Source organism: Micropterus salmoides, unplaced genomic scaffold, assembly GCF_014851395.1.
Source record: "Micropterus salmoides isolate LMB-PRFRI ecotype aquatic unplaced genomic scaffold, ASM1485139v1 Ms_hic_scaffold_9, whole genome shotgun sequence".
Classification (NCBI taxonomy): domain Eukaryota; kingdom Metazoa; phylum Chordata; class Actinopteri; order Centrarchiformes; family Centrarchidae; genus Micropterus; species Micropterus salmoides.
This window is the reverse complement of record NW_024044681.1, coordinates 11,617,265-11,642,821: the sequence shown is the minus strand read 5'-3', so window position 1 is coordinate 11,642,821 and position 25,557 is coordinate 11,617,265. Positions and strand designations below refer to the sequence as shown.

General features: G+C 37.3%; 1 protein-coding gene across 1 annotated transcript in view; it reads left to right on the top strand.

Annotated features, from left to right (window-relative positions):
- The first annotated feature begins 250 nt into the window (after positions 1-250).
- The window catches only part of mpzl1l (myelin protein zero-like 1 like), a 25,910-nt gene continuing 603 nt past the window's right edge, over positions 251-25,557 (top strand). Inside the window, exons 1-6 of the mRNA XM_038708063.1 lie at positions 251-389; positions 3,583-3,764; positions 10,862-11,072; positions 13,892-14,021; positions 18,190-18,295; positions 20,061-25,557. The exon at positions 20,061-25,557 is cut by the window's right edge and continues 603 nt beyond it. Coding sequence (XP_038563991.1) covers positions 317-389; positions 3,583-3,764; positions 10,862-11,072; positions 13,892-14,021; positions 18,190-18,295; positions 20,061-20,156 — 798 coding nt within the window. The 5' untranslated portion in view covers positions 251-316 and the 3' untranslated portion in view covers positions 20,157-25,557. The remainder of the gene's footprint in view (positions 390-3,582; positions 3,765-10,861; positions 11,073-13,891; positions 14,022-18,189; positions 18,296-20,060) is intronic.

Genomic DNA, 25,557 nt, shown 5'->3' with positions numbered 1-25,557 from the left:
TAATAATTTATAGCACTGTAACAGTCACAGGGTCAATTTTCTTACATTTAATCTTTTATGTATATTTCCTTGATTTACTGTCTTACACACTTTTACTTAAGTATTTTTACAGTGTTGTACTAGTACTCTTCTTCTCTTGAACACTTAGTGGCAGCTGCAAGGCGTCCATGCACTCAGCCTCATGTAGGGGGCAGCAGTCGCACTCACAACTGTGAACCCGCTGCTGCGACTTCCCTAGAAGAAGAAGAGACCAGCGGTACGGGAGAGAGGGTGGAGGAAAAAAAGCACAGGGACGACTCCTGTTTACAAAAACATAATGGAGTCAAAATGGTCAAATGCTCTCCGCAAGCGTGTTTTATTGACTGGATTTACGCTATGTATTGCATTAGGTGAGTACTGAAGCCCAGCTCGGGTTAAATTTAAATGTGGAAATGGTTGATTTTGATCTCATAATTTAAGGTTGGATATAAAGGTTAGCTAGCTAGCGATGTGTTGTCGTTATAACGTTAAGTTATTTCACAACGTTAACGTTACACATCTTACCTTCGTCCACAGTCTTGCTAATTAATGTCTCTTTCATAGCCGGAGACGTGATTTAACAGTACTGAAACGTTTTTTCTTGTAAGTGTTAGTTATACTCTCCTTGTACACCTAGACGTAACGTTAACGTTACAGCTAACGTGTTAAGGAGTAGCGTTAGTTAAATTCGCTAAAATATGAATAAGAATTGGTACAGAGTGGGAGCTACCGCCCTTGTTAGTAGCATACGTTTGAAGGTGATTGTGGGATCAACCGAGAACCTAACGTAACGTAGAGAGGCTAACCGGTTTCTACACTGTAGTATTTAATTGAAGTAATGCTTGCTGGGTGTGTTGAGTGGATGCCGATTTGAAGATTGTTTTCTTGTAATACATAAAATGTGTTTAAGTGTGTGCAATACTGGAGGTGTTTGAGCGATAAACAAAGCCACATAAAAATGGCAGGTTTTTCAATAAGGGTGTCGTTAGGCGTGAATCTCTGCTGTTGGCCGGGGGGATAGTCTTATACCATGTTTACCAGCACGCCAGGTTAACACTTTTTATAGTAATTGACAGCATTCTATATATTTAATATAAGCATTAAATAACAGTTACTGTATTTTATTAACATACAGTGCCAACACATCTGCTCTATAGGTAGCCAGACATCCTACCATGACTAGCTCAACTTAGCGTCTAATTATTTCGTTGGCTAACCTGTTCCTCTTATCTATTGTAAAGGTAAAATCATACATACAATATGCACTATTATGCAACACAACTGTATACACGTGAGTTTGTATTAATGTTGACTTTGATAAACGGTAAGCACAAATTCTGGCTTCTTCTGTAAACTACAACGTTGTTGTGCTGCTTCCACTAACATTATTGCTAATTCTCTGCTTAAACATGAACAAATCTGGTATTTTGTATTATATAAATATGCTTTTGTTAATCACACAGATACTGTAGAATTAGCTCTTGACTCAGGGGTTATCTGGTAAGCTAGGAAGGGTGTGCATGAACTGGGAATAATTTGCTGCAATCCACCAAATGATGTTTAATTTCCTTAAAGCAAAACAACTGTATAAATGCCAACAGCACATAGTTTTATAAACACACAGTCATAGACACATTGCTGAAATATTACAAAATTCAGTAATTTCAAATAATGGATTGCAACATCCTGAAGTTTGAAAAAGAGGACTGGTGACTCTGGTTTGAATCTCAGACTAACGACATCTGACAGGAGGAAATGGATAAGAAACACTTCCTTCAGTTTCATGTTGTGAAATTATCTTTAACTGACTGGAAACTGTTTTGACCGTTTCTTTTGTTTTTAATGCACAAGTTTACCCTGGAGTCTGAATCTGTGTCATTGTGAACTAGACAGAATTTGGTCTAATTGCTTTGCAAAGTGCAGAAGACAGGAACTGTCTTTGCTCCTGTTTTATTTAGGCTACATCAAGTCTGTTAGATCCTCTTACTGATGAGAGACAGGCCTCTGTTATTGCCAAGGTTGTGACTTGGTTTTTCAAAGATGTATATCTCCGTTGAGGTCAGTGTACTTTCAAACATTCCCTGTTCAGAGCTGGCCCATACAAGTTATTAATCAGTAAGTTATGCAGTCAGTTCTGTACATTTACAAACCCAATATAACGCAATCTAAAGCAATGATTCTGCAAAATAACTTCAGTAATATAATGTTGTTGTTCAGGATTGTACATCAGCTTTAATATTTCTAATTCACTATCCATACCTTTTGTAATATAATGTGTACATGCAATTGAACAGAAACAGATCAGTTAAACCTAAGGGACATAAATGATAACACAATGTATATCCACGTCTCGGTCTGAAATCAAAACTGTATTAAACTCATAAGCTCATTTTGACTGTCCATGATCTGAACTTCAGTTTATTTTGCACTGCACTACACAGGGGGGCTATGTATGCATTTAGCTCATAGCTGCCCACCAAAGAGTAAACAAGAGGTATTAAAAAAAACATCCACTGTAGCAACAAAACAATGAGAAAGTTTAGACAGGAAGAGGACAAATGGAATGATTGTGATAAACTTAACATATTAATTTGAGGGAAATAATTCAGTTACTTGTATGCACCTTCAGACTAAAGACAGCTGTCAAACAACAAACTCATTTTTTTTTAACTATTAAAATAAGTTAATGCTTTTTATTTGAGGGAATTAATTAAGTAAGTTGAAACCACAACTTAGTGTATTGAAGCCACATGTTAAATAATTTAAACATATGAATTATTAACTTGTGCGGACAGGTTTTATCCTTGTGTGGACATTTCTTCATTGATACTTGCCAGACACCATAAGACGGTGTCAGTTATCTGTTTAATAAGTTCTTTATCAATTATTCAATCAGTCAGTTGACATTTATGATAATAAATTAATCAATAAAGTATTTTTTAAATAAAAAATTAACTGGTTCGAGCTCCCTGTCTGGCTCCAAATGTGAGTATTTGCCGAGTTTCATAGTCTTCTATGACAGTAAATTCTAGAAACACATCTTGATAAAATTTTGAAATTTGAAAATGTCTCCTTGGACACTGTGATGTGTTTTTCACTTTTTATTGACCAAGTGATTAATTGAAAAATTGATAATTTGCAGATAAATCTGTAATGAGGAGGGCTGCAATGAATCTGGCTCAAATTTTGGCTCAAATTCCGCTGCAACACAACGTCACCTGGCAATGCGCTGAATCGACCAATCACATACATGCACGCGCACATTCCTGGTAGATTTCTTTGCAACATGAACACCATATTTCTCCTGTTTACCTTGTGATTGTTGTGACGAAAGATAAAAGTTGTGATTTTCAGAGTTGTGAAATCCTGTTTGTGAGTTGAGATGGTGGGTTTTAATACAGCTTTAGTTAGATTTCAGACTGAGACGTTGGTTTATTGTCAATGGTAAACAACAATGTGTTTAAGGTGTTCCCCACAGTTTATCCCCATCCCACCACTAGACCAATCAAAAGTGGATTCAGAATTTTATACCAGGAAACTTATTTTCATCCCCTTTGTTAACAGTCACAAAACCTGCGGTGGCAATCGAAATATACACAGAGTCTGAAGTGATGATGCAGAACGGCACCGCAGGAGCCCTTCGATGCACCTTTAAGTCCAATGAAGTTGTCAGCAGCTCCACCTCAGTGACCTGGAGTTTTCAGTCGAGTCATCCCGACAATCGGTTCTACACAGCTCCGTACGTGGTAAGTGGTTGTTGGTCGTATCCGCTCTGGGAAGATTTCCCACAGCTCCAGGATGTTTTCCTGCGATTGTTTTATCTGAACTTGCACATGAAGAAAGGCTTCAGCTGTTCCTCTGGGTAAACGCTCATTGTGAGGCCATGCATGTATGTTCAATATACAATAGGTTAATTTTATATTTTTAGATAAAATCTGTGTGCCTGGTATTTATTTATGCTGTACAGACACTTTCAATCCTTTTGCTTCCACTATATATTTGTTATGTTTTATTTCATGTCTATTTATCTTGTGTCTCTATCATGCTTTATCATCCTTGTATCTCATGGTTTGTTGTGGTTTATTCCTTATTCTTGTTGCACACTGACGACACGCAGCTCTTTTGTAAACACTGGGTTTCAGACAACAGCTGCAGTGTTTATACAGCAAGTAAACTGATTTGTTTCCGGCAAAATGACTCATGAAGCTGGTGATCACCACTCATGTCGTTTTCAAACAAACAAGATTTACTGTCAAGTGCTTAATGTGTCTTAGCTTCAGTGAACATAATTAATTGCTCATGTGATTATGATTCTACTTATCCGAGATACTGAAGCTGAGCTCCGGTTAATGTGCAATATTTAATATCAGTAACAGTAGGTGCTTTTAAAGATGTATGTTTAACTGAGCTTCACATGTAAAGGCTTTTTTAGTTGTGTCCTACATGGAGCGAACAGTTTACTTTAGGGTGCAAAGACTTCTGTATTGAATCGAGAAAGTTTGGAGGGTGTGGAGGACTGCGGATCATGTACCCTTCACAATACCTACTCCTTTTTCAGCCAGGCAGGGCGGGGGGCTTACACGTCTGCTGTGATCTCTCGCAAACATAATGACATAGCCGTAGGGTTTTTAAATTGGCGTAGTCATGCCGAAACAGATGCATCCAGTCAACAATTTCTTTTCTCATAGTTTCAGCCCTCCATACTGACTAAAACTATGTTTTTCTCCCCCCAAAACAGGCCTCTGCGTGTATACATCTTAAAACAACAGCTCGGTGTTTCAGTGTTTACAGGGGAAACTGAGCTTTTTGCAAAACAAAGCTGCCCACTCAGTGATGACGGCACGATTATAAAATAATTTTTGACACCTAAATGCAGCAGCTAGGGATTGAGTGCTGCTTAATAGGTATTATTTATGAGACGTGATTAAATCACAATTTCATTCTTGTTCACTTGTCTGACAGCAGAAAGAGAAAAATATGCAGATAAGAACATCTATAGTTCAAGTAGAGACCAATATAGCTTTATATATTTTTATATATGCAGTAGTATGATTTGCAATATCAGAGAGAATAATAATTTTTATGTAATTATTCTCATTTTTATTGAAAAAACATATTTAAATGATTATTGTAAGGATCCATACCAAACAAGTATGTATTCTTAAGTCTGTAGAATTTGATGTGTAGGCCATGATATCTCTGCAACACCACAATATTTAATTTAAAATAGTATTTTGACACACATTGTGCCTTTAACAAATATCGCACCTCCTGCGATTATAAAACTGGATTTGTCTTTGACAAGATTTTTATTAATTGTTAAGCCCTAATTTTAATAAGTTTCATGTGCAGTATATTTATCCCTTTTTAAGATAAATCTTGCTTTTTTCATATCTGCCACTGCTGGTCATCCTAATTTGGACATGGCTGTGTTAACGTCCTCCTGTGCAGTCTTTGCTTAATGTTAGTATATTGAACTTGCCTTTTACCACGCATTCACATTTAATCTGCAAGTATAAACTCAATCAACAGTGTTTTCTGACATTGAAATCCTGCCGGATCTATATTCTAAATATATTTTTGAACTTTTTAATTTTGTTATCCTGGTTGTCCATCAGGAAATTTTACTATGTTGGTCTATTCTGTACACACAACATCTATTTCCTTTCTGTCCATCCTGAAAGAGGCATCCCTCCTTTGTTGCTCTTGCTGAGGTATCTTGCATTTTTTCCCTTGTTTTTTATGGGGGAGGCTTGAGGCAGATTTGTGATATTGGGCTATATAAATAAAATTGATTTGACTTTTCCTGTACACCGTTTCAAGACACCGTCCTAACTAAAACTTCGGGACTATTTTTGATTTAACTAGTCAGACTTCAGTGGTGGGCTGTAATTTCCTGGAGCCCAAGTGTGTAAGAGAAGCAACTGTTGTAACTTGTTGACACTCTGCAGAGCAGTGTTAACCGACTCTGTAGCAAACAATAAGACAACTGTTTGTCGTCTCTAGCCTTTTCTGTGGTTTCTCGTTTTAAATGCCTTTTGTGTACATAGAGAAAGTATTAGATCTTTGAGTTCAGCTCATGATGAATGAAACTAAAGTGTTGCGTTTATAATTTTGTTCATTGTATGTTGATTTTGTTGGGCAACTTTGCAACTCGGCCTGGGCGATATGGCCAAAAATGTTATCACAATACATTTTAAAAAAAATATATAATTCGATATCGATAATTATCACGATAAATGTCAAATCATTATTTCTTTGAAGTTTAAAGACTGATTTTTGCACCTGAGTGAAAGTTGAAGAAACCGGATGGTTAATCGCGGTTTTAAATTTTACTTTATGGTCAGAACAAACACTTGGTGCCAAACAGTGGACCACTTAACAAATCTGAGGTAGAACATTATGATAAAATTTTCCTAAACAAAATAAATATCTTAATAGAAAAATCTAAGTGCTGATATGTCCGTGATTCAAATGAATTAAAATCAAACATTTATTGATCATTTGTTATATTGTTATTGAGGAAAATTATATCGCGATAATTCTCCTTATTGTTTTATTGCCCAGCCCTAGTTGCAACCATAATTGGTTAGCCATGTCTGTCTTACTCCTTACCAGATGTTGGTTGTGGTGATGCACGGTTTTGTTGTTTGGCAACTTAAAAGAGGACAAAGAAGAAGAGATTTCTCAGGTTTTCTGTTGTTCAAGTGTTTCACTGTGGAGAGATCGCGCTACCAAAACAACCTAGAAACCTTCATGTGGACGCAAGTTATTTTTTTACATGGAAAAATGTTGTAATGTTGATGTAGCTCCAGTCAAGCTAAACAAATGCTGAAAATGTGTACAATATATTTGAAAGCTCAGTACAATATCAGGCACACAAATTACAGTTTCTTCCTGTTACTGTAATGTTAAAGTGATGCCAAACCGGATTGCCGAGTAAAACTATCTTCAGACCACAGGAAACAATTCATTACAATAGAAAATGTTCTTCCTGTGTTGACACAGCTGACACTGCTAAAAGAAATAAGGCCATGACTTCACCAAAATCTCTGTCTTCTGTCTCAATGTATGAACCAAAGCCAAATTAGTGTTTCCAACAAAACAGAATCTGCCAAATTGTTGCACCGACTTTTTGCTGTGACTCTGCTGGATGTTTGTGTGTCAGTGAGAGAGATCCTGAAAGAAAGATTGAGGGAGGATAAGACTTACTTTACAGTTCCACCCATTTTTTTTGACCTGATTGTGCACTTGGTTGTTGTCCTACTATAACAGTAGCTATGGTTAATGTCAATGTGGTTTGAGTTTTAGGAATGAGGGAACAATTCTGCAAACATTTCAGAGAAAGCAGGAAAGATTCATGGATGTGCTTAATAATAATAATCTTTATTTGTAGAGCACTTTTCAAAAACAAGTTACAAAATGCTTTAACAAGTGTAAAGACAATAATACCCAAAAGACAATAATACAAAAACAATACAAGATAAAAGCATGAAAACATTGAAAAGACTAAAATACATGTTTAAGATAAATATAAAATTAGTAAAATAGAATAAAATAAAGTTAAATAAGATCGGGAAAGGCTCTCCTATAAAAGTATGTTTTAAGAAGGGACTTAAAAGAGTTCACTGACTCAGCTGACCTGATTTCCTCAGGCAGGCTGTTCCAGAGCCTCGGGGCCCTGACAGCAAACGTTCTGTCCCCTTTAGTTTTCAGTCGAGACTCTGGAACAGACAGCAGACCTCTGCCCGAGGATTTCAATGTGCGTGCTGGTGCGTATGGGACTAAAAGTTCAGAAATATAACAAGGCGAGAGGCCATGAAGAGCTTTAAAAGTGATCAATAAAAGTCAATTCTAAAACATACTGGGAGCCAGTGTAATGAAGCTAAAATAGGAGTAATGTGGTCATATTTCTTTGTTCTGGTTAAAAGCCTGGCAGCTGAGTTCTGGACAGTCTTGAGTCGATCAATAGATTTTTGGGTTAAACAGGTGAAAAGATGTTGCAATAATCCAGGCGTGATGAGATGAAGGCGTGTAAAATGGTCTCGGTGTCCTTAAAAGTTAACATAGATCGAATTTTTGCTATATTTCTAAGTTGATAAAAACATGATTGAACAAGCTTTGTGGTGTGCTGCTCGAAATTTAAATTACTATCAAACCAAACACCAAGGTTCTTTGCCACAGGCTTAATGTGATTTACTAGGGAACCAGCAGATGGCAGTATTTGTTTTGCCATCTGCTGGGACCCAATGACCAGGATTTCTGTTTTGTCTGAGTTCAGCTGGAGGAAATTATTTGACATCCATTTTTTAACTTCACAAAGGCAGTCGGTAAGTGAACTCAGCATTCCAGGGTCTGTGGATCTGACGGGCAAGTATATTTGTGTGTCATCAGCATAAATATGAAAAGAAATGCCATGTTTATGGATAATATGTCCAAGGGGAAGCAGATACAAGGAAAACAAAATGGGTCCTAAGACCGACCCCTGAGGCACCCCATATTTAACTGGACAGAACGAGGAGACATAGTTGTTTACAGACACGCAAAACTTCCTATTTGACAGGTAGGATGAAAACCATTCTAGGGCAGTACCAGAGATCCCCACCCAGTGCCTCAGTCTGTCTAACATGATGTTGTGATCAAAAGCAGCGCTAAGGTCCAGGAGTACCAGGACTGAGCACATGCCTTCATCAGCAGACATTAAAAGGTCATTGGTGACTTTAAGCAGGGCAGTCTCAGTGCTGTGGTACTTCCTAAAACCAGATTGAAACTTTTCAAATATTTTGTTATTTTCCAGCACAGTGAGCAGCTGTTTGGACACAATTCTTTCTAGAATCTTTGCAATAAAAGGCAGTTTTGAAATTGGTCTAAAGTTTTGTGGGAGGGAGGGATCTAAACCGGGTTTCTTTAAAAGTGGGTTCACGCAAGCCGTTTTAAAATAATCAGGGACACAACCAGTAGATAGGGAGCTGTTGAAAACAGAGATCATATGGGGCCCAACAGAATCCATTACTTTCAGTAAAAACTTAGTAGGTGGGCTGGAGGACACTCTCATTTGTGATACTGTTTTGACAAGTCGATGGGATAAAACTGGTTTCTCTTGTTGCTGGTGAGGGACCTCTGAGTAAGAGGCCGCGGGGGTAATAGAGGCTCTGATTGACACCACCTTATTGGTAAAATAAGATAAAAACAATTCAGTCATCATTACTTCCAGCTGAGGCACAAGGAGGGGTTGGGTTTATCAGCTGATCCACAGTCTTAAACAGAAACCTGGGATTGTGTTTATGTGTAGTAATGAGTTCAGAAAAATAGTGTGTTCTTGCATCCTTAACCATGTTATTGTAGTTAATTAATAAATCCTTCAGACTGAGGTACTGGACTTGGAGACTGGATTTTTTCCATCTGCGCTCTGCTTTCCTGCATTCCCTTTTTAGGCTACGAATGCTGTTTATCCAAGGTTGCTTACTAGCTTTAGACGTAGGCCTAACCTTTAGAGGAGCAGTAATATTCAGTGACGACAAGCGGATATGATTGAAGTGATCGACCAGATTGTTGGTGTTGGAATCAGACAGGTGTTGGCTTTGGCTCTGAAAGGATGCGCAAAACTTTGAAACACTTTGTTCATTAAAGATGCGAGAACACACGGAGCTTGGTGAACTTGTTTAATTGTCAGGTTTGTTTGGGCTCTGCGGCCGGTTGTTTATGAGGTAAAAGAAGGTAAAACAAGCATCACTCAGGAACACCACCTCACTTCGCAAGAAATATGGACACCTGCTGTGGTGTACTTCCGGTTTTGCCAATAACAAACACAGGCCAACGTTATGTCTCAAATTTGGCCCAAAGTAGGCAAGACGGTGCGTTTCTGTGGTTCCCACAAGTACAACAGAATGATTTGCGTTGACTATAGTCAAAGTGTCCTTATATAGGCTAGTTTTGCCACTAGGCAGCCATCTTGGTAACGCCGCCAAGCCAGTATTTCAGACTAACAAGATCAGACCCCTATCTAAATGAATGGGGGAGAGAGCCATAACTGCACTTTCAATGGTCACCAGGACATAAAAACTACATGTATGGAATCACCTGGAAAATCTGATCATAAAAAAAGGCTGAAAACGTTTGATGACTTTGACCCAAAATAAGGTTTAGGACATGTAGTGAATCTGATATGGTCACACACCTGCTTCTCTCTGCCACCACAACATTTGAAACTGTCGCAAACATTTCCCTGCTCGGCTGTTGAAAAGCAGATGATTGGCTTTCTTGCAGGAGGTTGGCAGATATGTGCATACAGCCGCTATCTTTGGCGTTACGGTTTCCCCATAGAATTCTATTCTATTTCTTTAATCATCTCTGCTATAGTGGATCACTTCACATTCATTTCAGGAGTCTCATTCTTCCAGTCAAACTTGACAAGCTGACAAGCGCAAACTAATTTGCGCTTTATAGTTTGTAATCAGGACTATCAGTTTCTGGATCAATAAAAATAAGGTGTGCAGAATTTAGGAGGCTACAATGAGTCAGATACACATTTAATTAATATTTAAGTAAATATCAATGCTGGGAAAATCATTAAATCCTCACATTTGAGAGGTAGGGTAAAGTTTGATGAATTATTGTCCAATCCATATATCCATTTGCAGATCCATTTTTTTGACCATATTGCTATTCTGAGCTAAAAAGGAGCTATGGACTTAATAATATTCCCACACACACAATGTAGGCCTGGCTTTTTGTTTGTCTCAGCTTTGTCAGTCAAATGGTGAATTGTGTTGACTAAAGCATTTAGAGTATTCACAGTTAAATCTGATTTTTTTTCCCCCCCCTGTTTTTTTTGTTGTTGTAGATTTTCTACTTTTATAATGGGAAAGAATTCCCGGGACCAGACGAGTTCAAAGATAGGGTGCAGTTTATTGGAGACATAAACAAGAGGGACGTGTCGATACAGCTGAATCCAGCTCAGTTCAGCGACAATGGTACCTTCTTCTGCGACGTGAAGAACCCACCAGACGTGATGGGAACGCCGGCTCGAATAGAGCTCAGGGTCGTTCTGAAAGGTGAGCTCTCAGATTTCTTTTCATATTGAAATCCAATTTGTTTTCATTCAAAGATGAACTCTTGTTAAGATTAAGGCAGGAATGCTTAAATATTGTGATTATGCAAGATGCTTTTTAAATGCACCAGCAGCCTTGGCCAGACATGTCTGTGTGTTTCACTGCAGACACGCATGCTTTTTGGCCGTGTGTGAAAAACCCTGTGTCGACCAGTCTGCTTTGTGGTGCTGAAGAGATGACTTCCATGTGGCTTTTTACTCCCAAGGCTTCTAGTAAAACTGTGATAGACACAGGGTGTTTTTGCACCTCCTAGAATGAATTAAAACCTGAATTAAATAATTTACCTTATAATGCTGCTGCACCAGGCGTTAAACCGAACAGGATTACTTTTAAACCTTCTTTAAGTCTCAGTTGAGTCATCTCTAAACATAGATCATCTCCACCACATATGAAAGACTACAGTTAAAAAAACACTGGATCTCTGGTAATAACAGTTTTTTGTTCTGGGTTGGGACACTTAACCGCGCCATAGCGTCCAACAGGATGGTCAAAGGAGTTGTTTGCCTTGGTTATCTTGGTGTTGGAGGTATGCTGCTCACAGAAGGCAGTAGAATGGGTTGCTTTCTTACAACTCTTCATCTAAGCAGGCTGTTTGTTCTTGTAGTCTTCCTGTCTGTAATGTTTAAAACTGGTTCATTGCAAAAAAACTGCTGTTAGAAGCATTTATGTATGAATTGAATTGAATTTATTGAAGGAAAGCCCCTTGAAATGCAGCATCTCATTTTCAAGGGGTCCTAAAACACAAATACGTAATGAACAAATACAAAACAGAACATTACATAACTACATATATTACACATATACAGATAACCAGACACCCACTCTCACCCACACCCAACACCCTCAGTTAATACAAGGAAAAATAACAAGTTAAACAATCCTATAACTTCAATTATCCCAATTGAAAATCAACTAACATTCAACCCAAAAACAAATGAAATTATTAATTACTCCGAGTGTAAGCCTTATGTATAACAAACCAAAATAGTTATACCCGATAGCATTAATAACATGAACATGCTGTTTTAGGAGACAGAGCTAAAGATGACAAGAAGTAGAGGAGGATGAAGAATAAGCTTTATTGGCCTAAACATATGAGGACGTTGTTTCGGGTTTTAAGTTGTTCTCGTTACAAAAACAACAATTTACAGGAAAATAGAAACATACATTCAGATCAAAACAAGCACAACAAAGCTGAAAAAAATAGATAAACATAAACAGAACTATTATATATGACCAACAACATACAATGCCTACAGAGAAATCAAGTGTTTTGTAAATTGTAAACAAATACAAATGGTGCAAAGGAATAGATTCATCTGTATGCATTTTTACTTTTTACTCTACTACTTACTTCTTTTTTAGCATGATAATCTGTCCCTGATTAAGCTTGCATGCTAACAACATCAGTAATTAGAGATAGGTCATCATAATCATGCTGACTAAAGAACTTTATTCGGCGTCAACTTTTCAGACAGGAAAGCAGGTGTCAGACAGTGTTTACAGTCTGGAGATTTGCTGTGTGACCCGAATAACTCTTGTTGGCCAATTAAATCGATCCTGAGAGCACCTTAGATGCAGTTAGAAAAGAATAGACGCTGTCTGGTACAATATATACAGCCTGAATGGTTTATAGATACATACATGTTAAGCATGTATTGTATCTTATCTACATAAGCGTGTATTGTAAACTGTAAATATATAATTTGTAGGTAAATGGATGTTTCAGTGTTAGAGGGTTCTTGACACTATACGACTGATGTAACTGAGTGATGGCCGGGGGAAAGAAACTGTTCTCTGTAGCGGCAACAGCAGTGAATGCATTGCATCTCCTGTAGCTGCTCTACAATAATAGCATCCATCTTATTTGCCAATAGGAATCTTTTAATGTGAAATGAGAGTAGCAGGAAGAGATAGTTTTAAAGTACAAGCGTGCTGATGGTGAAAATTGAGTTACTTTTTAACTGAAATACTTTCTGATGGGCTTGGAAACCCACAAAAATCGAGTTGGCGATGTGCAAATTAAATTTAAACTTGACACTTGACACAGTAAAACATTTATTTTAAAAAATGTATTTACCCTCTCTGGTGGTGGTATTATAGTCGATGTAGTGTCTCTTTCTTTCCTCCAACCGTCAAACACATTGTACATAGAATTTGCATGGTTCTCAATAAATTTACACAAATAATACTAGCTACATGACCTTTGACTAAGACTAAACGTTTTATATTGTCCGGTTATGAAAGGTTAATCCATATCTTCCACATGGTGTAACTTGCCCAGTAGATAACATCTCAACTCCTCACTCAGTGTATTGTGTTCTGTGAGACCTGGTGTACCCAACATATGGTATTAAAGCCGTACCAGCGGGGTAGAGCGCTCGTCCACTAACTGGAAGGTTGGTGGTTCGATCCCCAGCTCCCCCAGTCTGCATGTTGAACTGTCCTTGGGCAAGAAAACCAACCAAATTGCTCCTGGTGGCTGTTCCATCAGTGTGTGAATGTGTTCATGTCTGGCCGTGCCGTTCACAATACACATCTTGCCGTCTTGTGACGGGATTGTTGAAGTCGTTGTGGCGTTCACGCTACGTGACTGATAGTAGACAGGGGGTCACACATGAACTGCGCCAGTGATGCGTCGTTGAGTATCCGATCGATCCCCGAACATTGTTAACTATACTACTGACTACAGCTGCTATAGTGCTAACCCAAAAATATTGTCGATGCCATATTTTAAAACCAACCTCTGTTGTTGTCTCCAGAATCTTTTCCGCAGAGCAACACCGCCGTTATAGTCGGAGCAGTTTGTGGTGCTTTATTTCTGCTCGTCCTCATCGCAGTAGCTGCCTGCATTGTCATGAGGGTGCTTCACAACCGCCATGATTATGAAGGGTAAGTGTGCCATCACACTTGTTTCTACATTTATTACATGTACATCGCTACAGTAATGCGACAAAAGATGCAGTAGTTTCCGAAAATAACAAATGGGATTCAAAAAGTAATTGGAAGTCCACAAGGATATTGACACTTTACTTTAACCACCCGATTTAGCAATTTATAAGCAATGTATAAACTTTTAATAAAAGGATTAAAACACACTATAATGTAGTTGTAAGCAGATAAAATTGTTTATTAATGCACTCTTATGGGAATCCATAGTAGAAGCTGGTGTATGAACAGATAATGAATGACAGTATAGTAAAACTCACTATTAATATAAACTGTCTTCATTGTTGACAAATACTTTACATTAACAAATAATTATAGTGTGTTTATAAACAATTTCTTTAATGTGTATATACAAGCTTGTAAATGCTAAATAAGAGGGTTAAAATAAAGTTTTAATGCCAGTTTTTATTGTAGATTATTTTATTGTAATATTTGTTCCACTGATAAGATTGCATTAATTTCTAGACCTTGCCACATGGAGAACACCAAATGTTGTTGTATAAAAAACGTACAGGGAATACAATGGAACTGTATTTACAGCTACTGAACAGGTGTAACTGATTTATATTTAGTACTTTGATAATAAAAGTTAAACTTCTTGGTCATTACTGACCGTATGTGTGACATTAATCCACAGAAGAAGCCATCTGGTTATTGGAAAATAACACTCACTACTACTACAACTAGTATAATAAGTGTTAGTGCATATAGTGTTAACTACTCACAATTAACAAGTGGATCTCATATAAGATCAAGTTTTTCTCAGGTGGATTTTACACCTAGTGTGACTGAGCTGATTTCCCCAAATCATTGTTTTTTTTATTTCCAGTAATATGTTACTCCTTCACAGATTTAATCATCAGACCGTAACACCTCGCTAACTCTTTCTGCATGGGTGCAGGGTTTACTTTCTCTCTGTGTTAAAAATTGTGGAGAAACAGCTATGTGTCTTGGGCTGTTTTGTTTCCTTTTTGTATGTTTGAGGTAGTTTGCCTCTGCCCCTTCGTCTTGATGGGATAACCACATATTGACCCAGAAATATGAGAGATATTACATCACACTACATTTATTTATTTAGCTGACACTTTTATCCAAAGCGACTTATAATTGCTATTTATGTCAGAGGTTGCACACCTCTGGAGCAACTAGGGGTTAAGTGTCTTGCTCAGTGTCACATTGGCAGACATGTCACAGTGGGGGAGTTGAACCTGGGTCTCTCACACCAAAGGCATGCAACTTATCCACTGCACCATCATCACCTAATTTGCATTAGGTTTAATCTAAAGTGAGAAATGAAAGCATGTGGCTCCTGTTTGGGAGCCTGTGAGCTGAAGTACCAGCAGTCTTTGGGGTTGCTTTTTGCACTGGTGCCAATCACTGTCCTCCAACCCGATGTGATTAATAACTAATCTTACAGCAAAACTAACCTTAAAGGAGACCTATTTTACTGCCTTTCCAGTCCTATATTGTAGTTCTGTGACTCCGGTATGGCAGCTTTGCATGATTCAAAGTAAAAAAAATAAAATAAACAATTCTATCTTACACTAGCTCTTCATGTAGGGCTTTATTTCAGCCTCTGTCTGAAACAAGCTATAGATGCCCCTGTCTCTTTAAGCCCCCCCACCCCCCTTCTCAAAGCCCACTGTCTTCTGATTGGTCAAGACCTGAGGCATGTGAAGCTTTGACCATGTTTAACATGAACATCCAACACTGTAGATAAGTCATAAAATATGGAAAAGCGTAGTAGGTCTCCTTTAACATCATTGATTAACTTGTTAATGCATGCTGTCAAGTCATTGTTCATTGTCTTTTGTCACTAACCCTCAAACTAACCACTGTCTTCCTCATCTGTGTTCCTTTATTGCCAGCTTTTTTTTTTTTAATGAAAGATGTTTTTAAGACAAAAAGTCATTATTAAGGTAATTTTTCAGGAAAACTGCCTGTGCATACTGTGTAGAGCTGCAAGTGATAAGTAGATTAATTAATTAGTCAACTATTTTGATAATTAAGGGAAAAAATTCCATTTATTTCCGTTTCATTGACGGCACGCCATGGACACACCCATCAACAAAAACTCACAGATAGCACAACTTTTCATCGTCAGTGCCTTTAGAAGGCACAGCAGAAATTTGAAGTTGATCCGACTAAATCCCTAGGAGGAGTTCGTTAAAGTACGGAGTGTGTAAATTATCCAAAAATTTCCGTAAAATTCAAAATGGCCGACTTCCTGTTGGGTTTAGGGCATCGCACCAAGAGGCTTTTTGGTACGTCTGGACATGATACATGTTTCCCAAGCCCAAAGTGTCCAAAAGCCAAAGATAGTTGTTATATAATGTAAGACTTAGAGATATCCTAATCAGGTGTTTTGACCCTGATCTCGATCAGAATCCTTTTAATATTGGGTATCTGTACTGTCCTATACTTTTATTGACTTAAATTCTGATTAAATGTGACACACTTTATTTTTTTACAGCTATTTGGTCCAAATAATGATGGTACTGGTTTAAAAATATTAAGTAAAAATAAACTTGCGACTCCTGAAATTGACTTGAAGCGACAGAAAAACATCTCACTCAAAAACATCGCCCAGGAAATACAGAAACACTGGTGTCAGTGTCAAGAGACAAGTTTTATTTTGATCCAGGGATGTCACGAGAACCGATACTTCACACATTTGGAGAGCTAATTAAGGCTGACATTTCAGTTTGATTACTGGAAAATCACCTAAGATGACTAAGCAGTTTGCAGCGCTAACTGAATGTCTGTCCAACGCGCCCTTTATTGTAGGCGGAGTTAGGGACCTCCTTAAAAGTGCATAACAATCCATTCAACAATCATCAATAACTTTTTGGTTTTTAAACATAAAAATCTCAAACCACTGCCAATACAGATAGTGACCACCCTTAAATTTCACACCTGTAAGATTGTAAAGAAACGTTGAGAAAATAAAGTAATTAATTGAAATATTAAATATGCACAGTGCAAGATTGTAATGTCAATGACTTGCTCACTTATGAATATATTGAATTATAATCACTTCGCATCTGTCCTGGACATCCTCACATAACTTTCACAAGTTTTTTAATGTTCAGATGTTTTATTAAAAGAGTGTATGTTGAGGTACAATTTATTGTTGTGTTTTTCTTTTTTACGGTGGTATCGAATTTGGTATCGAGAATCATGGAATGTTTCGACTACTAAATTTCTGGTATCGTGACATCCCTACTTTGGTCATCAAGTCACTCACTGAAATAAGCGACAGCTGATATTATCTGACGCAGGCAACATTTGTTCTTACCATTGAAAGTGACGTTTAGCCCCATCTAAAAATGGGAGGCTGTTGTGTGACCAAATATTTTTCACAATGTTACTAACGTGCAGCAAAATGTGTGTTGTGTCCAGCTGGCTATTGTTGCTACACCAGCACGCTGAGGTGGACAAAACACAGTAAAGAAAGGATCAGCTTTATTTTAGCTGATACGGATCCATTAAAATGTGCCTGATTTGGTCACTCCGTCAAAACATGCGTGATGAGTGCAGGGCAGTGTGTGCACAGGCAGGTACGTCATCCAATCATATCATTTGGGCTGTTCTTAATATGTTCCTGTGACAGCCACCGATACTAGAGAGCATTTGATTTATTGATTGCGGACAGGATGTAAAGATTAGATTTCAACAAATATCACAAAAAATGCTTACCTACATTAGCTTAGAATAATGTTTCCAGCACATAAAACATAAACACAAAATCTAGTTTTACGTGAACAATTAAGTCTAGTAGTCTAGTACAAAAAATTAAACAACCCAAATTAGGAAAAAAAATGTTAAGTCAGGCCTATTTGACCACAGGAATTTGTTGTCATTCAGAAACTGTTTACATTGTGTGTCATAAAGCCATTAATCAAAAAAGTACATGGAAGCTGCATCAGCTCTCGTCTGATGTCACTTTAAATCCCATCCAGCTGCCGTTCATTTGTTGCCATTCAATGCCTCATTTGCCACTATTTTTTCTCTCATTGTTTTTGATTTTGTCTTGTGTCCCATTGCTTGTTGTTTGTCATGCGCATCAATGGTTGCTCAACACCATGGCAAATCGTAACCCCTAAAATAGATGTACGTCCTTGGAAAGTGTGAGTTCTCAGGCTCCAAAGCCACGAAAGAAGGTGGAGTCCAGCCTGGAGGGCTCCAGGTCTACGAGTCCCTCAGGTCCACTACAGGTAGGATGGGAAGAAAAATCCACTGGCTGCCACCATTTCACTGTGAAAATGTTGCATTTATGTTGTTTATCCAAAATGGACTGAAGTATAAGTATTTGGTTCAGATCATTCATAAATACTTTAAAATATTAATTTATATCGCACTTGTCAAAGCAAAAGTAGAATTTAATATTATAGGATTTATCAAAATAACAAAACAACACAGCTGGAATACAATGATGCAAGTAAATAAAGAGCATGACTTGCAAGAAATGTTTGACAGTTTAAGAAATGCTTATTTGAGTTCTTGCAGAGAGTTAGATGAGAAGATTGATACAACTTGTATAATACCACTGTCACTTCATAAATATGAAGCAAGGGCCCGGGAGGCGCTTAGCTTAGCATAAATATTGGAAGTAGGGGAAACAGCTGTCCTGGCTTTGTCCAAATGTAACAAAAGCAGCCTACCAGCACCTCTAAAGTTTACTAATTATCATGTTGTATCTCACTTGATTGTCTTTCTGGTATTGCCTAAATATTTATGACTGTAGTAGGAGTGTGAAGAAAAATCATGGCACAGTCATTTGTGATACAAAAACATGAATACACATTATGGAGCAGAAAAAACAATCACAGTATAAAGTTAGAGTTAATATTAATGTGGCACACAAGCACACTGTTTTCCAGGAAGTTTCAGGTTTCCAGGAAGTTCAAGGACCTGTTTCATGGGATCTTTAAATTCTGTGTTTATTTTGCCCTTTTTTCCATCTGTGGAAAAAAACAATGAAACAGTCACAATCAGTAGCTGTGTGTGTGACAACCCAGAAATACTGCTTTCCAAACTCAATAGTTCAGCAGGTAAATATGCCCCTTTGGTTTCTGGCGATGAGTTAGATGAGAAGATTGATACCACTCCTGTATCTGTACACTAATAATGAAGTCATAGCCAGCAGCTGCTTAGCTTAGCACAAAAACTGTGAACAGGGCGAAACGGCTTGCCTGCCACTTCTAAATTTCATTAACATATTTCATTAGTTTAATCTGTATAACATCAAAAGTGCAACAATGTAGGTTGTGTGCTAGACTATTTTTTATCGCCCAGTAAATTTCTGGCAATTTTTGCCTGGCAACAGCTTAGAGCCAAGAAATTTCCTCTACATTTGTGAACAATAAAGTCTACTTTCTGTATTCATCTCCATTTATTTTAAATTGTAAAATGAAACTAAATGTAAGCATTTGTTGCATTTTTTTTTTATGGAGATTAGGGGTTTGTGTCCAACTGAGAACCTTTAAAAACTAAAAAGGTTATGACCAAGGAGGATTAAATAGGTAATTTGCTACTGTCACAGTTTATTTTCAGTTAAACTTTATTAAAAGGCTTGTAAGAGCATCAAACTGTGAGCTCCGTGTGATGAATCAGAGCCATCGGGGGACTGTTTGTTTTTGTTTACGTTGTTTACGTTTTTTGTAGGTGTAGTGTTGGTCAAATATTAAAAACCATAACAAAAAAAGCCCATCAGTGTGTACGTGTGTAATGTGTAGAAATTTAACAAATCTGCTGCTCAGAAGTTCTACTGGAAAAATACCAAAACACTTATTATATTATGGGCTCTTGACAAACAATTTATCCACAAACCTTTAACCACCTGAGTTTAAAATTATGTAGTAGTGAAAAAACGAAGGTCCTCTGCATATATAAAGGTTCCTTTGCTTCTTGCTCTGATGTATCAAGGTATGTTTGTGTTATTTACATACTGCTTATCTGCCTTTTCTTGTTATGTTTCAGGGCCCGGTGATATACGCCCAGTTGGATCACTCGGGCAGCAAAAACTCATTCCATAAGATGGAGCCAGTGGTCTACGCTGACATTCGAAAAAACTGAAGAGGAACTGGGGACCAAAAAAATAAAATGAAACACAGTAAAGTATCAGCTGCTCTTGGGTAGGGTGGGAATATTTCAACAGGGACATAAATTGGTGCAGTTTCTTTCTTTTTTCTTCATCTTTTGTCCTCTGAAAGCATGATGCTGATAAAGTGACGACTCCGTGTGCTTTAAGCAAAGAAACCCTCTAAGTGGACACATTAAACTACATTACACACCATCACATCAGCCTTGAAATTCATCAACATAAAAGTCACGTTGCCTTCGTAGATATCATTCCACGTGTAAATTTTTTTTATTTTTTATTTTAATTATCATAGCTTTGTGCCTACATTAGGTTCTGCAGGCTGTTGCACCAGCTGAACACGGTAACTTCGAATTAACTCTTAACTGCTACAATCGTAACCTTCCTTTCACACCAAACCCGCCAGTTAGTTAAAATATAAATATCTTAGGTTGTGATGATGCAACTGAACTTAGTCAACACTAATCAAAACATTGTTGTAGAAATAAACGTTGCTAACTAGGGATGGCTTGAGAGAGATTTACAAAAACTATGTGTCCTATCACGTGAAGTACTTATTGTATTACAAGACATGTTCGTCCAACTACTTATCGATTACTACTTATGTACGTTTTTACAGAAGTAAAGGTGGCTGTACATCAAGCAAGTATGGTCATAAACTACACTAGTAACAAACAACACAATATAACACAATAGTTGTGGCCATCGGCAATTCTCATCTCCTGTGAATGCAGCATAAGATATCTCTCGAGTCCTTGTGTAATTCAAGTGATGCTAGCTGCACAATGCAGAGTGTGTAAATCCGTATCAACTTAAATATAAAGGGATGTATTCTGTCACAATGTGCTAAAAATCTCTCTTTCTAACTGTTTTACTAAAGCTGTATGATTTATTAATCTTGTTTGTTGTATTAAGTCACCTTTTAGTGTTTTAGTTGGCCTTCCGGCGCAGCAGAAAATGTACAACTTCTACTCTCACACTGCTTCAATCATCCGTTGATGACTTGGGTACACACACTAAACGTAAACATGATGGGTTTTGTCAATTTCTTTTTTCAATAATGTTGATTTTAAAAAAAGGGAAAGTGTTATTTTGTGCAATTCTACATTTGAAAGGAAGGAAAGCAAAATGAATAGAGACAAGAAAATTGCTGGGAAGAAATCTGTTTTGTAGCAAAATTTACTTTTATTTCTATCTACAGTCATCCACAACATGTTAAATACTACTCACAGTAATGTTGAAACCAGCTCACTACCGTATATAACATAGCAAAGCAAAATATCAGACATGCCAGAAATCCAGCCAATCGTCCGACAGCATTTAAACAGGTGTTGTGACCTCTCAAACTGAACTGAGCCTCTTTGTGAGTCAGTTTTGATTGGGGCTAAATAATACAAATGAAAATGACAAAAATCTGTGAGGTGTGGAGTTACAAAGACGTGAGATCACCACACCTCTGTAACCCAATCCTCATCTCTGCTTGAGGCCAGCAGCTTTAGGCTACACTAGCAAACCGCTATCACCTGAACCTCAGACCGAACGGTTGTTGGCCGAATTGTCTTTGTGGGTAATGTAGGTGCCAGGTTTCGACGAGGAAGATTTAATATTTTATGTTGTGCAGCAGTAGTACTCTTAATCTGTTAAAGTTATTTCTTAGCTCTTTGTTTTAACAAATTTTTATGGTTCTAGAAAAAGTAACGTTCCAACATAGCTACGAATTCACACTTAGCTGGTGCAACAGGCTGCAGAAGTTCATCTCCCCCGGTGGGCAGTTCCATAGTGATCTTGTTTTGTAGGGGCTTATAATGTAGAGTTAGATTTTACATTGCCTTCAGTAACTTTGCATGCAGTCATAATGACATCTAACTAAATCTGGTACTCTTCAGCTAGTTATAAAAACAGAAGAAGGTGTCTGACATTGTATTACTGTGAATGCTTCAGTTTTCTGTAGAGCATGTTGTTGTGGTACCTTTTTTAAATCAACTGCCTCCCGTTTGATTTTCACCTCAGTGGAACAATTTCTTTAACCAGTTTTTGTTTCCTTACTACTGTATTTAGTTTTTAATTTAGGTTACTCTGTCTTGTTTTCCTTTTTTTTTCTTTTTTTTAAAGTGCATATGATCGCACGGGCAGTGTAACCCAGGGTGTCTTCTACATCACACTTCCAGAGGTTGTTTTCTGATTTTATATGTGTGATTCAAAAGAATAAAAAAAGTTTGCTGCTTGTGGTAATTAGCTGGGCAGTTAAATAAGCGGGTTAAAACAGAATGTTACACTGAGGTGAAATATCTCCTATGAAAACTGGGAGCTGTCAAATGCTAAATACACTGTTTGCATGCAATTTACTAACATAAGAATCATAATTATGAAAATATCCATCCTTTTTTTCATCTTATCTATCGTGTAAAAAAATTTTTTTTACAAACTAATGGGCCAAATATATTAGATAAGTTGTTTTCAGATGCTTTTAAGCTTTAAAATGCATTCCAAATTTGTATGTTTTTCTTGTGTCTTGAAGCATTTGAAACTCAAATTTCTGTTTCAATTTTGTTTTGTTAACGGTTCGGTGACCTACGAGAATGATATTTTTGTTGCAACCAGTCTAAACGCCTTCAGCTTCAGCTTGTGATTCCGAATGCAGTAAATTTCCATGTTGACCAGTACTTGTATATACTTCTTGCTCATGTAAGATATAGTGCTGTTTACTGTAACTCATTCCAGTGTGGTATGGCAGTGGGTGTCTTTCCAGAGGAGGAAAGTAGTTTGCTGTAGAGGTCTAGAAAGTTGGTGGCATGCTTAGTGTTTTCTCTCTTTAGTCTTACTTATTTGTCACCGTACAACCAAGCGTACAGTATACAGTGCCTGCAGGAAGTGTTGAGCCTGTTGATTCAAAATGGCTTGAATTAAACATTTTTTAGTCAAAAGTGTGCACACAAAAAAAACACTAATTAATGTGACGTTTCTTGAGGTTTAAGGCCCTGTTTATTTCAATGCCACATTCATATTAAACCCAAAAGAGCCATTGTTTTAATGAGAGAGAGATCACATGATATAATTGTTAAACCTGGAATCCAAAACTTGTTTAGGCCACTGAGGGGCAGCAGAAACAAGTTAAGAACGCAACATCAACATCATCACAAGTGCAAACAAGTTGAAATGTTGAACCTGTTAGCAAACATTTGCTTATTTACACACCCAGCAGTTAGGGAGCAACATTATCATTAATTTGGTGTCATGTTTCTGTCCACCGGATGAATGTACGTCAAATATTCTTTACGCTGAGTTTTTGGTGTCAACCAACACCTGAGGGAAATTTCTGGCTTTTTAGCTGCTCGGTGCTCCTCGATGTTCACCAACTAGTCTTAAACTGTCAGTCTGCTGTTTTGTACTGAGAAGTTTGTGTACAGTGGGTTTTTATCAGAGCCTTTTCTCTGAAAACAGCACTATGAGAGTGAACCCAAACAGTTAAGTTCAGGCTGGACAGCTGAGCATTGAGCTGAAACTCACTACAAAGTGACCCCTTTCACATTATTTTCAGTATCATTTCATACATTTTTATTATAAAAAATATAATTTATTACCGCTTTGAACACATCCAAGATGGAAAAGATTATGTTTACAAGTTAATTTAGCATAAACTATTATTAGCAAGTATTGCTTCCTTGTCCTGAGTAGGGTTGATTGTATCATTGTGAATGTTTCAGCCTTATTACGAGTTATTTATCACAGCATGTACCTTACATGACTAAAGGTCTGTAGCCATGATAGCGGTTACGCTCATCAAAACCCTGAAAACTTTTTTGTCCTGACAAATAAAACGATCAACACAGAACAATGGACAGAACATGCTTCAGAAATCACAATCCCAATAGATGAGAAAAACTTTATCTTATAAAGTTCTAATGTTAGCATTTAGCCCTATTGGCCCACAGTTAGCATGTTAACATATGAGAGTTACATTTACAACATTTATTATATTAGCATGCTAACAATGGAAAAAAAAAATTTAGCCTAGTAGTTTGCCAACATGCTAACATTAGTATGTTCACTTATTAAAGAGTAATTTGATACCAGGATAAAAAGCAATGTGTTGTGGGGTGTGGTCACAAGGTACTGACACATCACTGCAGCAAGGTGAGAAGCTAAACCAATGGAGGACAGCAAACAAGCTTTTAAGCTGACATAGTAGTATGCTAACATTGCATATCTTACCATAATATGCTAGTATTTAGTATGTTAGCAAATATCTCAAAATATACAAAAAAATACAAGCTTGCTTAAATTCAGGCATTCGTTTTAGAGGAAATTTAGCCTGAAGTCAGGAACCACCAAGTGATCAGGAAACATACCCTCGTCCTTTGGAGACTTTGAATGTTTGTACCAAATATCAGGGCAGTTAATCCAGAATGTGAACTGACACGAGTGCACAATATCAACACAGTTTTCTCCTGTTATTTTCAATTGTACACTTCTGACTAAAAATTTTAATACATTTCTTCTCTATAGTTATTTCAGTTGTTTTTCTTACTTTAAAGCTTAACTTTTGTATTTTTCAACCTGGACTATTTTTCCCATATTTTTGTGTCTAGGTGACTAATTGGGCCCACATTTTTAGAAATTGGTCTAGTACTGAGTTTGCTGCGGTGAAACTAGGCTGCAGAAATTGCGCCCCATTAAAGTATGTTCATTCATTCAAGTGCTTGTTTTCGCAACTGACATGCTGAGATTGTTATTAAAAGTATCCCACAACATTATGGAAAGGATTCCTACAGAGATGGACCTTTTTATAAAAAAAAGTAAGATAATTTGTTGCTTAACCAGAAACAGTCGCCATATCATTCTTATCAAAGCCACCAGACTCCCATGACAAATCTACCGCTGCCTCGATCAATTAGTTTGCGTTATTGTCTGACTTTGGTGTTTTTAATCCTTTAAAACACCAAATTCACACAACAACATAAACAAACTAACCAACTGAGGCAGCGGTAGATCAGCAACTCTCGTGTTCTGCAATGTAAAATTACTGTTTTTATCAGTGGAGGCTGGTGGCTTTGACAAGAATGATATAGTGACTGTTACTGTTTAAACAAAAAGGACCTTACTCTTTGAAATATAAGGTGTAGGTTGAAAAATACAGAAGTTACCCTTTAACTTATTTCAAACAGTCTGTGCATGGGGCTAAATACTTATTTACTTTGAACATATTTTAGTTAATGACTACCGTCTGAAGAAAATCTTAATTCGGTCCATTTTGACTTTACTGTGGCTGCTACAACACACACTGCAGGCGCTGTGGTCTTCCAGATTTGTTTTATCTTTCATGTTCAAGTCTTTTCTGGGTTTTTTTTTTTTTTTTTTTTTTTTTTTACTAGTTAG